This window comes from Emydura macquarii, unplaced genomic scaffold (assembly GCF_026122565.2).
Source record: "Emydura macquarii macquarii isolate MOO-44397 ecotype Brisbane River unplaced genomic scaffold, CSIRO-AGI_Emac_v2 contig_1027, whole genome shotgun sequence".
Taxonomy (NCBI): Eukaryota; Metazoa; Chordata; order Testudines; family Chelidae; genus Emydura; species Emydura macquarii.
The window spans coordinates 5197579-5211376 of record NW_027131164.1 but is presented as its reverse complement, the minus strand read 5'-3'; the positions used below and the strand labels follow the sequence as shown (position 1 = coordinate 5211376).

At 45.2% G+C, this 13798-nt stretch overlaps 1 protein-coding gene across 3 annotated transcripts in view; it reads right to left on the bottom strand.

Annotated features, from left to right (window-relative positions):
* Positions 1–1238: 1238 nt before the first annotated feature.
* The window catches only part of LOC137150809 (protein LYRIC-like), a 62565-nt gene continuing 50005 nt past the window's right edge, over positions 1239–13798 (bottom strand). The window contains exons 8-11 of one of the 3 annotated variants that reach the window (XR_010919067.1): positions 13082–13185; positions 4305–4434; positions 3002–3806; positions 1239–1440 (exon numbers count right to left, since the gene is read on the bottom strand). Coding sequence is in view for 1 of the 3 variants with exons in the window: in XM_067544863.1 (XP_067400964.1) it covers positions 3751–3806; positions 4305–4434; positions 13082–13185 (290 nt within the window). In the remaining 2 variants the exon portion in view is untranslated. Of the gene's footprint in view, positions 3807–4304; positions 4435–13081; positions 13186–13798 lie in introns of all 3 variants that reach the window. The other 2 variants (XR_010919068.1, XM_067544863.1) reach the window with 2 other exon arrangements.

The following is a 13798-nucleotide window of genomic DNA, read 5'->3' as shown; positions in this document are numbered from 1 at the left end:
TGATCCATTAGCTTCAATGAAGTTATACTAGGAATCAGCTTGACCCACTGAGCCCAATTAAGAGTGCAGGATATGAGGCAAAGCTTCAAGTCCTCCATGCACATTTTGTAATCTCTCTCTCTATAAATACAGCTAATGTATGTAGTTCAGGGTTTCCCACTCAATTTCATAGTGATGACCACATGTTAATAGAATGATTGCCTCATGGGTGCACCCCCCCCCCCATTCATAATTAAATGGCCCCATTCCCTTCTGCTGCTGGAAGACTTCCTATGAGGAAGAATAAAAATCGAGTCATTTGATTAGAGAACTGGGAGACAATTATCAGGAAGAAGAGATTGGTTTGAGATAGAATTTGAAATCTTAAAAGAATCAGTTAAACAGACAGCAGCTGAGCTAGGTAGTGGATGCAGCATATCAGAATCTACCATCCACTGTGAAGGGACAGGTTAGAGGGATAAGAAAAATATCTAGTTATCATAATGATAATAGTTTTGGAAGGGATGTTAAACCACATGCTTCAGGTCTTAAGCCAGTCTCTATTGATCAGGGTAAGACCTACTGTGGGGGGAAGAGAGTCCCATAACTGCCTACTGCAGGGTTCTTATTACTTCGTCCTTTGATGCATCTGCTGCTGAGCTCTGTCAGAGACAGGATACTGACTTGATGGACCTCAGCTCTGATCTAGTCTAGCAATTCCTATGTTCCTATGAGAGGAAAGGGGAACAGAAAGAAATGTGGTATTTTAAGAACATATAAGGAATGAGCTAGACTAGAGAATGGCATGAGGTTTCAGAGATGAAGGCAGAGACAATTTCATGAAGGCCCTAATGAACTGATTTTCTGAGGTGATGGGCACCTGCACATCCTATTGATTTTGATGAGATATGGAATTGTACATGCATAGAGGAGGGCATGCTTGATTAATATTGTGGTCTTGGGGACATATTCTCCTCCCTATGGCCTTTTGTATAACAGTTTCCATATTAATAGGACATAAGATTAGATGACACAAGGGTATGAACATCTGAGCCTTGTCTACGTTATAGTGACCACTTACTACCACTGGGGAAGCTGCACCAGAGGGGAAATATGATTACAAGTTTGCTAATGTGGACACGGTCCAGCTGACTTCAGTGGGAATTTTATTAATGTACGCAACAGAACTGGGCCATATATAGTCCCTTTCTTGTTGCTATCAGACTCTCAGCTGTATAAGTGAATGTCATATACCCACTGTATGTGTTCTTTTATTCCAACAAAAGAAAAACTTCTCTTTAAAAAAACACTGTTGAGAGATTTTTCACATTCTTAAAAAATTGTTTCACAATATCCCCGTGGAAGCCTGAAAATAAAACATTTCCTTGCTGAAAAGCTTTTTCCTCCAGCTCTCTCTCTCTCACACGCTTGTTACTGTAGGGTTGCTCATAAGTTGCTCAGCTGTTGGCAGTGATTTTAATTTTTTTATTAGAAAAAATGATAAAACATTTCACTTTAGAAATCAAACAGTACACAAACATTGCAAAGTTTGCAGACACAGAAAAAGATAAGTGAAATTCTGAGTCTATCAACCTTATTAGCTTCTCTTACATCTTTCTTTATATTTTCTCTTTTTATTCAGCCAATGGAAGTTATCTTCTGATGCTAAATAACGATTTCAGGTAAAATCCTGGCCCCAGTGGAATTAATGGGAGCTTTGCCATTGACTTAAATGGGGCTAGAATTTCACCTGTTATTTCCATATTTCATTAATCCATCCTCTAAATCCTTATCCTTACTAGATTTATTTTCCCAATAGGTCAAATATTTTCTTGTTAACTTTATGCATATGGTATTAACAAGCAGATTTTCAGGGCAGACATTGTTTGGTTTATTAGTCTCATTCATAAATTGCCTATATTTTCCCTTAACTGGTATGTAAGCATCCAAAATATGCAAGTTCTAAAGTGTGTTGTTGAATGGCATCACTTAAAAATATCCTAAGGGAAGGGAAAAAAAGCCCATAACTATCTGTCTGAACTAACCCTGATTTGTTCACCTTCAGGGCATATTGCAAGACTCATTTATGATCTCTAGTACTGGATGGGACAGTTGTCTGTGGAGGGAGGGATGTTTTATGATAGTAGGTTAGTACTGGTATTACTTTGATTAACTGTATCTTTAATTTGTGTCAAAGGTGCTTAGACCACAGGATAATTGCTCTTTTACATATATCAATAAATACAGTATTTCTGTGCAGTGGGTGAAAGCCAGCATGTAAGCATTCAGAGTTTTAGATAAGGTTATGCTTACAGATACATTGACATCAGGGACTGAGGTATAGAGCTTTTTATCTCTAGCTCAGTGGTTCCAGTGTGAGAGTGTTGTTGGTAATGACTCCAAGCTGTTAACATTTGATGGTGACCTAAGTTAAATGAGTTTTGTGATGTCAGTCCAACTGGGAACAAATGTCTGTTTTACACCCAACAGTAACTTAAACCCTTTCTAGCAGTCTCATCAGAGGCACAGACTTGAATGGGCACAGACTAAACAACTCGTCCCTCACGGTGGTCTTCCCAAGATGGATCAGGGTTGAGGCACTTTCTCTGGGCAGTACAGGGAAGCCTTTACAGTTACTGTCTGTGCTGTAGATATTCTGTGGCTAAAGAGTTTCAGTCATGTCAATCTCACACCTTTTCACAGACTCTTGGCATTTAAGTTTGAATAATTGCCTTTCATTACTGGATATTTTCTGTTTTAAATAGCCCTTTGAAGATAAGAAGTATAAGCCCTTCACCATAAAGAACACCAGGTGGTTGTTTTGTTTTTTTAACTTTTATCTTGATACTTGGCTTGTAATATTAGAATTTAAATAATAAAATGGTAAAAACTGCCACACTGCAGATTGGAAAAATGTCCTTACCAGGCTCTCTTAGGCTAACATACGGTTATAGCAAAAGGAACATGCTTTGAACATTGTCCACTAAAAACTCTAGCCCACCACAAAAATTGGCAAACTTACTCTCACAACTTTTCCAAATAAATTAAAATCTCCTTTAGAAATTTTCACCTCTGGAGCCAGCTGGTCTGCGTGTGAGCTGAAATACATTAAAATGTTATTGTGTTAGGTAAAAGTCCAACTTCAACAACTGCAAGGAGTTAAAAAGGTTCAAGAAAAGAATTGTGGGTGAGCGGTGCTGTTCTTCGTTTAGGTCTAACAACTGCTTTCTTATGATTTACATTCGCTTTAGCATGTACCACCCACCTTCCATACATTATTAACCTGTCGATGAGCACACCTGCACATGTCACATTTTAAAGTGCAAATGGAGCCTGGACTAAAGGGTGGATTCTCTAAGGAATCTAAGTACAATCGCAATCAATTATGGATTTTGACTAATTCTAGAATGTTATACAACATTACAAGTTGATAATAGGACACTGAAAGGGTTTAATGGAAATGAGATAAAACCTACTCAATAGTTTTCTTTCAGTTATCAAGGGCAGTGGGTTGTTTATAACAGCAATTCTGTTTCAACACCAACTCTAGCACACATCATTGTTCATTCTCACTCATACACACACACACACACACTCTCTCCATCTTCCTCTCCCGCTCACTGTTCCTCTTCTCCTCTTCTCCCATTTATTGGGATTCTTCAAGATCCTCTCTTCGCTTTGGGCTCAGTGCATTACCACAGAAAGCAGAACTCTTGCAGCTAATCAGCACACGTGCTATTTGGTTTTCACACTGTCAGCTACACAGCCCCATCAAGTCTCTTTCCTCATTTTCTTCCTCTTCCTCTTCTCCTTTTTACCAGGTACATCTGCCACACAAACAGCAGCACGGTTATAAAAAGCTTCCACACCAGAATCATGTTGCTGAATAAAACCCAACAATTTCCAAAGTATGATCCTTCATGTTGCGCATATATATTTCACAGTGTACACCTGCTTACCAGGCCTGATCCAATGTCCACTAAAATCAAAGGAAGGACACTCAGTGACTTCAAACAGTTTTGGATCAGGCACATATCTGTCACTGCCACCCTGTTTCAGGTTAAAAGAATCCTGCATATGTCCTGATCCTTCTCCCATTGAAGTCAATGGGAATTTTGTCATTAACTTCAACAGGAGCAGATGCAGACCTTGTCAAAGAACATCTGATTAAACAACATTATTGTGCTTCACTGTAAAAGTGAACATGGACACCTAAAGAAAATGGCCTTCAACATTTTAGTTAAAACAAATAAATGTGTGAACACTCCTTGGATTACCAAAAATTCTGAATCACTGTTCTCCAAAGTGCAAAAACAATCACTTACCATTATCAGGTAAATTGATAGCAGGGTCCTGGGGTATTTTGAAAGAGGTACAGATAACATGACTGCTGTGTTTCATTGATATCAACTCCCTTGAACCTTCCTCTGTTCTGATTTCCAAATCTTGTTGAGGCTTTAATTGAAACAATATGCTTAACTAAGCATGTAAGTTAAATGAAGTATATGCAAGTATAAAATATGAGAAAACAAATATTATAAGCAATTAGAGTATTTAAAAGAAACATAGGACAAATCTAATTTTAAAAGGATTAGACTTAAAAATGGTTACTTGCCTTCGTAACTGCTGTTCTTCGAGATCTGTTGCTCATGTCCATTCCAAGTAGGTTCGTGTGCATTGCGTACACAGTTGTCGGAAGGCTTTTTCCCCCATTGGTACCCGTTGGGTCGGTCCACCCTGTGGAGTGGCGCCCTCATGGCATTGTATATAGGGCCCTGCCAATCTGCCACCTCCTCAGTTCCTTCTTGCCGTTCAGCTCCAACAAGAGGGGGAGGCGGGTGGCTCTTGGAATGGACATGAGCAAACATCTCGAAGCACAACAGTTATGAAGGTAAGTAACCATTTTTTCTTCTTTGAGCGCTTGCTCATGTCCATTCCAAGTAGGTGACTCCCAAGCTGACCACAGGAGGAGGGGTTGGAACTCACGAAATGGCTGACCGGAGCACTGCTCTGCCAAATGCTGCATCATCTCTAGCCTGGTGAGTAATGGCACAATGTGATGTAAACGTGTGGCTAGAAGACCACGATTCAGCCCTACAAATCTCCTGTGTGGGGATCTGCGCCAAGAACACTGCTGAGGACACCTGCACCCTGGTACAGCATGTCAGAGCCAGGGCTAGTACTTTAGCCAGGTATCAGAACCTGCTATGACAAGAGGTAGTCCATGACAAAATCCCCTGGGATGACACTGGCAGACCTTTCATCCTGTCCACCACAGTGATGAAAAGTTGATTCGATTTACGAAAAGGTTTCATCCCTTCTATATAGAATGCCAACGCCCGTCTGATGTCCAGTGAGTGGAGGTAGCGCTCCCTGCTGTTAGCATGCAGCTTCGGAAAAAACACTGGCCAAAAGATTTCCTGGCTTGTGTGGAAATGGGAAACCACCTTGGGGAGGAAAGCCAGGTGGGGACGTAGCTGTATCTTATCCCTATGGAACACTGTATATGGTGGGTCAGAAGTTAACACCTTAAGTTCCAACACTCTCCTTGCTGAGGTGATGCGACAAGGAAGGCTACCTTCCATGAGAGGTACAAGAGGGAGCAAGTTGCTCAGGGTGCAAATGGAGGCCCCGTCAGTTTACTGAGTACCTGGCTGAGATCCCAGGCTGGGATCGAGCGATGAACTGTGGGGTAAATAAAGTCTTTCTGGGCCTTTGAAGAATCTACATACCATAGGATTGGCAAACACTGAGCAGCCTCCTTCCCCCACATGGAAAGCAGAAATTGCTGCTTTATCGATGATGCAGCCAGCCCTAGCTGCTTCAGATGCAGCAGGTAATCTAAAATAAGTGGCAGCAAAGCCTGCATTGGAGGAGCTCCCCTCTGAGACGACCACATGGAGAATCTTTTCCATTTAGTCAAGTACGCTGCCCTAGTGGATGGCTTTTTACTACCAAGGAGGACCTCCTGTACCTGCGGTGAGCACACTGCTTCCCTAGGGTTCAACCACGCAGCTTCCACGCCATGAGGTGAAGCAATCCTAGGCTGGGATGACGAAACTGCCCGTGGTTCCGTGTGATCAAGTCCAGGACCAAGGGCAGAGAAATCGGAGTGTTTACGGATAGCTGCAGCAGCGTTGTGTACCAGTGGTTGTCTGGGCCAAGCTGAGGCTAGGAGTATGATCGAGGCCCTGTCTCTCCTGATTTTCAGGACAACCTTGTGAATGAGAGAGAATGGTGGGAAAGCATAGCACAGGAGCTGGTCCCAGAGAAGGAGGAATGCATTTGTCAGGGATCCTGGATTGTGTTTCAGGTAGGAACAGAACTGGTAACACTTCCTGTTGGACTATATTGCAAAGAGGTCTACTTGGGGAAACCCCGACTTTTGGAAAATGTCTCTTGCGGTATCCGAGCAGAGAGACCATTCGTGGGTGTTGAAAGAGCAGCTGAGATGGTCCATCAGCTCGTTCTGAGCACCGGGCAGGTAAGACGCTTCCAGGTGGATAGATTGGGCGATGCAGAAGTCCTATAGCCTGAGGGCTTCCTGGCACAGGGGAGAGGAGTGTGCTCTCCCCTGTCTATTTATATAGAACATCTCCGTGGTGTTGTGCATCATTACTGACATGTCTTTTCCTTCCAGCTGAGGTTGGAAAGCATGGCAGGCCAGCCAGACTGTTCGTAGCTCCCTGACATCTATGTGAAGTGATAGCTCCTCTGGAGACCACAGACTGAGTTCTCAGCAAGCCGAGATGCACACCGCACCCCAGTGCTGAAGCATACATAACTAACACCAGACAGCTGTGGTCTGGCAAATGGGACCCCTCCGCGGACTTGCCGAGGGTCTAGCTACCACCAGAGAGACTCTAATACTTGAGATGGGAGGGAGACTACCTTGTCCAGTCTGTCCCCGCTGCGATGATAAAACAATGCTAGCCACGATTGGAGAGGTCTGTATCTCAACCTCGCATGTTTGACCACGTAAGTGCATGAGGCCATATGGCCTAGAAGCATGAGGCAACCCCGAACTGTCGTGGTGGGAAACTGCCTGAAGTTCTGTATTATTGAACACATGGCTTGAAATAGAGTTTCTAGTAGCAGCACTCTGGCCTGGACCAAGTCCCGGACTGCTCCAATGAACTTTATTCTTTGTGTGGGCTCTAATGTTGATTTGCTTACATTCAACTGGAGACCCAGACTGTCGAAGATCGACTGTATTAGTGCAACATGAACATCCACCTGTTCCCTGGAATGACCCCTGACCAGCCAATCGTCTAGATATGGATACACTTGAACATATCTCCTTAAGAATGCTGCAACAATGGCCATACACTTGGTGAAGACTCTCAGGGCTGCTGAGAGGCCGAACAGGAGAACTGTGAATTGATAATGGGTGCACCCTACCACAAATCTGAGGAATCTCCTGTGGGGAGATATTATCAAGATATGAAAATAGGCGTCTTTTAAGTTGAGGGTGGCATACCAGTCCCCTGGATCCAGAGAGGGGATGATTGAGGCTAAGGAGACCATGCGGAATTTTAGTTTCTTTATGAATCTGATGAGAATTCGCAAGTTGAGAATAGGTCTGAGCCCCCCTTTTGCCTTGGGGATCAGGAAATGTCTGGAGTAAGACCCCTGTCCCTGCAGGTCTTGAGGGACCTCCTCCACCACTCCAGCATATAGCAATTGCCTCTTGTATAAGAAGTTGCTCATGAGAGGGGTCCTTGAAGAGGGACAGGGAAGGGGGGTGGGAGGGTGGAGTAGAACAAAACTAGAAGGAGTATCCCCTTTCTACCACGCGCAAAACCCATCTGTCCAATCTTATTCGGGCCCAGGCTCGATAGAAATGGGATAAATGGTTTAGGAAAAGAAAACAAGGATCCGGGTACTGTCTTGGAGTGTCACCCTCGGGCGCACCTTCAAAGATTTTGCTTCAGCCCAGGGGCCTGCTTGCCTGAGCCTCTGCCCGGGTTGGTTGGCTGTGGCGTTCTATGCCTGTTATTTCTACCCCTTTTTCTGGAGAAGTTCTGCCTGGGTTGAGGTGGGTAGAACCTCTGGCCAGACTGGAGCTTAAAATGCTTCCTTTGAGTGGAAGGTGTATGAAGCCCCAAGAATTTTAAGGTCGCCCTTGAGTCTTGAAGACTATGGAGCTTAGAGTCCGTCTGCTCCAAAAACAGGCCCCCTCTCTCAAAGGGCAAGTCCTGTATGGTAGACTGCACTTCTGGCGGAAGGCCCGACACCTGCAGCCAGGAGTTCTTTCTGATAGCCAGACTGGAAGCCACAGTTCTTGTAGCTGAATCAGCTGCATCTAACACAGTCTGGAGCGATGTCCTGGCTACTGCCTTGCCTTTCTCCACCATGGCCCCGAACTCAGTCTTGGAGTCGGTAGGGAACTGGTCTTTAAAAACTTCATCATCGCCTCACACGAATTAAAGTCGTACCTGCTGAGAATCACCTGCTGATTGGCAATACGCAGCTGGAGCCCGCCGGTGGAATAGATTTTTCTCCCAAATAAGTCCAGTCTTTTGGGCTCCTTCGATTTGGGCACTGAACCCTGCTGGTTTTGTCTCTTCTTTTCGCTCACTGCAGACACTACCTGCGAACCAGGTTGTGGATGAGTAAACAGGTACTCGTATTCTTTGGATGGGGCAAAAATTTTCCTCTCTATCCTCTTGGCTGTGTGGGGAATCAAGGCAGGAGTTTGCCACAAGTTTTCATTGTGGTCTGAATCATCTTGATCAGAAGCAATGCTACCCTTGAAGGTCCCTCCAGTGTCAGAATATCCACCATTGGATCCACTGACTCTTGGACCATCTCTGCTTGCATCCCCAAGTTCCGGGCCACTCATCTCAGGAGCTCTTGGTGAGCTCTATTGTCCATAGCGACGTGGGTAGCTGATGTTCCTACCACCGCTTCGTCCAGGGAGGAAGGCGGCCTTGGGGACAATATCCACCTCTGGATGTCCTGACCAGCAGGGTCCTCCCTGTCCAGAACCCCCTTGTCTGCTTCGGGACACTCCTCGGTACCGGGGTCTTCCTTGGAACCGTGCCCCATACTGGCTGCTGCAGACAGCTCTGTCTCCCTGCGGCCAGCTACGTTGGTGCCACGTGATGGGATTCTATGCTCTGGGCTATAGGCTACCTGGGTCTCTGAAGCAACCGAGTAGGGGCCTCTAGGCTGCAACCCTTGGGCCTGATGGTATGCCCATGGAGTCCAGAAGGGCCATTGCTGGGGCATCTGCCACTGCATGGACCATGGCCCCATAGGGAGAGCTTGTCCCTTCTCTGCGGGGTGATGCCTTCCCAATATGTGCCTCCTCTGCTTGGAGGAAGAGGACTCTGCCTCCAAGTCCGATGATCGAGATTCCAAGCATGGGGACCAAAGGAGAGCCGTAGAGCGGTGTCGAGGCACAGGTGACCAATGCTCAGGTGACTGGCGCTGGTGCTTGGGGGAATAGTGCCTAGGCAAGGTTGATCAGCGCCAAGGCGAGGTTGATCGGCACCACATCATTGCCGGCTTGGGTCTAGATGGCACTGTGACCTGCAGTATCAGAGGTCTTAGGTCTGGTGCCTTCCCTTCTGACGTGGGGGACTGTTGAGTCGTCATGGCAATCAGGTCCCTAGTCACCATGAACGTATCCAGCATGGAGGGAAGCCTCACTTTCTCTCGCTGGGAAATCCATGTGCGCTGGACTCGCAGGTGCCCCCAGCAGAACTGAAGTAAATGGCCCCGGAGGTTCCTGGGGGTGTGACACGGTAGTGTCCTTTCCCATAGCTCGCACCGTGGGCGAGCATCCTCTATCGGCCTTCTGCTTTTTGCGGGGCACCGGTGAGTGGAAATGCTGTCGCTCTGGGTCTCGGGGCTGATGAGTGCCGGTGCTGGGATTCTCTCAGCACCGAGCTCTTCTTTGGTGCTGCCAGATCTTCAATGGACGCTGGAGCACTGCGCACTGATGCGCCAGGTGCCGGGTCCAGAGGTTGTGGTTGAAGAGCTGCCTCCATAAGGATCTGCTTGAGGTGAGCACTCCTCTCTTTCCTGATCCTAGGGCAAAAATCCTCGCAGATCCTGCAGTGATCTGTCTGGTGTGACTCCCCTATGCACTTTAAGCAAGAGTTGTGTGGATCGTCCTTGGGCAAAGGCTTGTGGCAGGATCTGCAGGGCTTGAAGAGGCGGCGGGTCAGCAAGGCCTTATATACAACGCCATGAGGGTGCCACTCCAGGGGGCACCTGCACCAACTTGACGGGCACCGCTCAGGGAAAGCCTTCTGACTGTGCATGCAGCGCATGCACACCTACTTGGAATCAACACGAGCAAGCTCTTGAAGAACGGTGTATCATCTACCCAACTATTATATGTTTGTCTTAGACACAATTAAAGTGTTATATCCTTCTCTCATTACTATATTTTTCCTTATAATCTCCAGTGCATGGAAGAGGAGCAAAATGCTTGCAGGGAGAGGTGAAGAAGTTGTAGTTATGTGAGCAGTCTAATCTTAGTCCACACTCCTGCAAATTGCTAACCAGCAATTGTCCACAAAACTATCTGAGATTGTGGCACAGAGATTATGATGAGCAGCTAGATCTGGATCTCTGGACTTGTACGTTTGAATTATTTATATTTATTTCTGTATGAATATCTTTCACAGCAGCCATCACTAACGTTTGGGGTGAGTCTGAAAAACAATTTTCACCACTTTCTCCCCCAACTGTCCACCATGTTCACCCCACTATACACAGGAAGAGGCCTAAAGATTCTGGAGTGGGCTATTAAGGTAATTCTTGGAGATACATGCCAAACTTAAGTGACTAAATTGACACCAATGTGTGAGTGTATGAGAGATCTTTTAGCTCTCCAACCTCAAAGCTTCCTGCTGCAATAGTGGAGTCCAACTGCTTATTTCTCCCAAGTCTAGGAATCATTTTAAGTTGGTTTATGTTTCCAAGGCTATCTTTACACACAACAACACACAGATGACTTAACGCTGATGTAAGTGGCCAGCTGAGGATTCCCCTTCTCAAGTGGTGTAGACTTAGCATAACTTGCCCTAGGGATGCCTAGAGTCTCAAACAGGTTAATACTTAGGACAATAGCCCATTGCAGCTACACTTGTATTTTTAGCATGCTAGCTCAATCACAGCTAGCACAAGTATGTCTGCTCCAGCTGGAAATGACACCTTCCGCTCCAGGGTAGATATACCTTAGTCATCTCCTCCCTTGAAACCACCAATGTAAGGGACACATTGAGGGGGAAGGGGCATGGCTGCACTTCAAAGATCCCTGGCTGGTACAATGACCAGATGACCAAAATTGAAGCAATTTTGAGGGTTGCTCTAACGTAAGCCAGGAGCAAAGTCAGACCCAGCAGTTGAGGGAGCAAAAAAGTCCCAAGGATGCACAATCCCACAGATGGACCTTTACAGGGTGTGTGGAAGGCCAAGAATACTGTACTGCTGTAAATGTTCACAGTTAATTTACCAAGTCCAGATGTATTTTGTTAAAGTCAATTAAAAAAAAAATCAATATATTTTGGTTGGTTTTCTCCAAATCCCTTTCCACAGAGTAGCAAGTACTCTTCAGGCAGGCAGGCCAACCAGTACTTTCACTTCAGAATTTCAACTTGTAATACCTACTACACCAAGTGTGCTGAGATGACATTTTCCTTCACCCTACCCTGTTGAGCTCTCTATGGGAACTCTCTCTGTGTAAGCTTATAAATGGTATAAAACTCTTCCTATTTAACCTTAATTGGTACCCAAGGTCTCATCTATCCTATGGAAAATACTATCAGGTGACCTGGTTACAACACTGCAGTCCCCAATTCAGTTAAAACACAGCTCAGGTCTGCAGTGCAGACAAGGCTGAAGCGTGTTTTAATCATGGCCCAGAAACATGCTCCAGCCCTGAATTTTTTATGGTTAACAGTCTGTTCCTATCTACACTGCAACACTGAAGTATTTTCTAACCATGTTAGGGGAATACCATGTTGTGACAGGGTCCCCTTGACACTATACTTCCAACCTTTTAGGGGGGGCCTCAGATCCTCACAGCAAAGAAGGCGTTGGACATCCATTTTTAGCAATTAAACTCAAAGGGATCACTTAACCTCCACCCAAGCTTTCCTAGGGTTCCACACTCTTTCTCTTTGTATTCAGAGAGACAGGAACACATTTCCTATCTGCCTTTTGGTAAGTCCTAAGCAGCACTGAAGACCCAGTATCCTTTCTTAGAGAAGGCTGGGGACAGCTTTCCCTAGGACCACGTGCTGATGTAATGGATCTGCAGGTCCTTCTATGGAAAATCTCTTTAGAGCCACTCTCTGATTAATGTACAAGCAGCCTGAGTGGGTCTGAGAAGGTTGTCTGCAAAGAGCTCAGAAAACTTCTCCAGCCACTCCCAAAGAGCCCTGCCTGGACTAGCTGATAAACTTGGCAGCTTTTGCCTGGTTTCTAGTCGCAGTTTAATCAGCAAGCCTTGTGCCTTGGGTTGTCTGCCCAAGCTGTGAACGTCAGTTTCACTCAATTCTCTCATTTGAATACGCAACTGGGAACAAAATGGGAAGGTGTCAAAACAGGTTACTTATGTTTGCCGTGGACTTTAATCACTGTTAAGGCTCAGACCTTCTGTAATGTCAGCTTCAGTAGTAGGAGTTCTTTTCTGCAACATGGCAAACGTGCCGTGCACAGACTGAACACTGACTGCCCATGAAAGCACCGCCACACTGACGATAAACTCACAGAAATCAGCTGACTTCAAATTTGTGAGGCTGGATTGTAGCTAGCCCCAAAAAATGAGCACATGGCAGTAGGAGGTGGAGAAATAGGCACAAGGAACCTTTTCCTCCCACTGTGCCCTTGGGCCAGTCCTAGCATGACACGGGAATGCCATGCCTGTGCCAACTGCAGCATTAGATACCCCAAAAGGTCAGGGAGGGGTGAGCACACAGTGCACCCTCTCATAGGGTGAAAGATCATTTGCTGCAGTGCAGCTCCTCCACACATCCTGCCCAGGGTCACCCTTGACTGCTTTTCATTGAACATATGAGTCAGGACAACTAAGAATTCAGAATGAGTGATTCTCACACATTCACTTATGTCATTCCCTCACCTTCACTCTCTCTAGTCCTGCGCATGTCTCCTCTCCCAGCCAGTTTCCCCACTCCTCCGTGGGAGCATTCCAATCAGAATTGAGGTCAATTGCTAAGGGATCATCTGTTAATATAAGCACATGAATGAATTACATTCAAATCTATAACATTACTTCCTCTGCCTGTACTCACAAAGCAAACATTACATAAAGCATCTAACATCTCATTGTCTGCACAAGGGATTTTCTGTATTTGTAACATATTAAAAATGTGTATCAATTGAAAGTTAAATGCACAACAGGGGATTAAATTCTTCAGGCCAGAAGCACAATGAAATGATGACACAAAAACAAACAGACACTCTATAAAAGCTCTTTCACCATCCCCTTTGAGAAACAGGCTTTACAAAACATGGCATTAACAGAAATGTTTTCAAGGATTTTTTTTTTTAATTTCATTGAGAACATTTTATTTTCAGGTGATTCCCTGACGTGTTTGCAGCAACTGCAGCATGATGTTAGTACCAGGGGTTGGCACTGCAATGTGGTCCAGATCTTAACAGAGACATTGTTTCCCGAACCATCTCCTCTTTCATTCACAACGGTATAGAATCCTCATAGCAACTAAAGCAATTCCTCAGACTGAAGAGTAATACTAGGAAAGAATTTAGGCATTTGTAAATGTCATTAGTGCAATGTGTCTTTTCTAAAAATAATTTAGTCACACTATCGTGATTT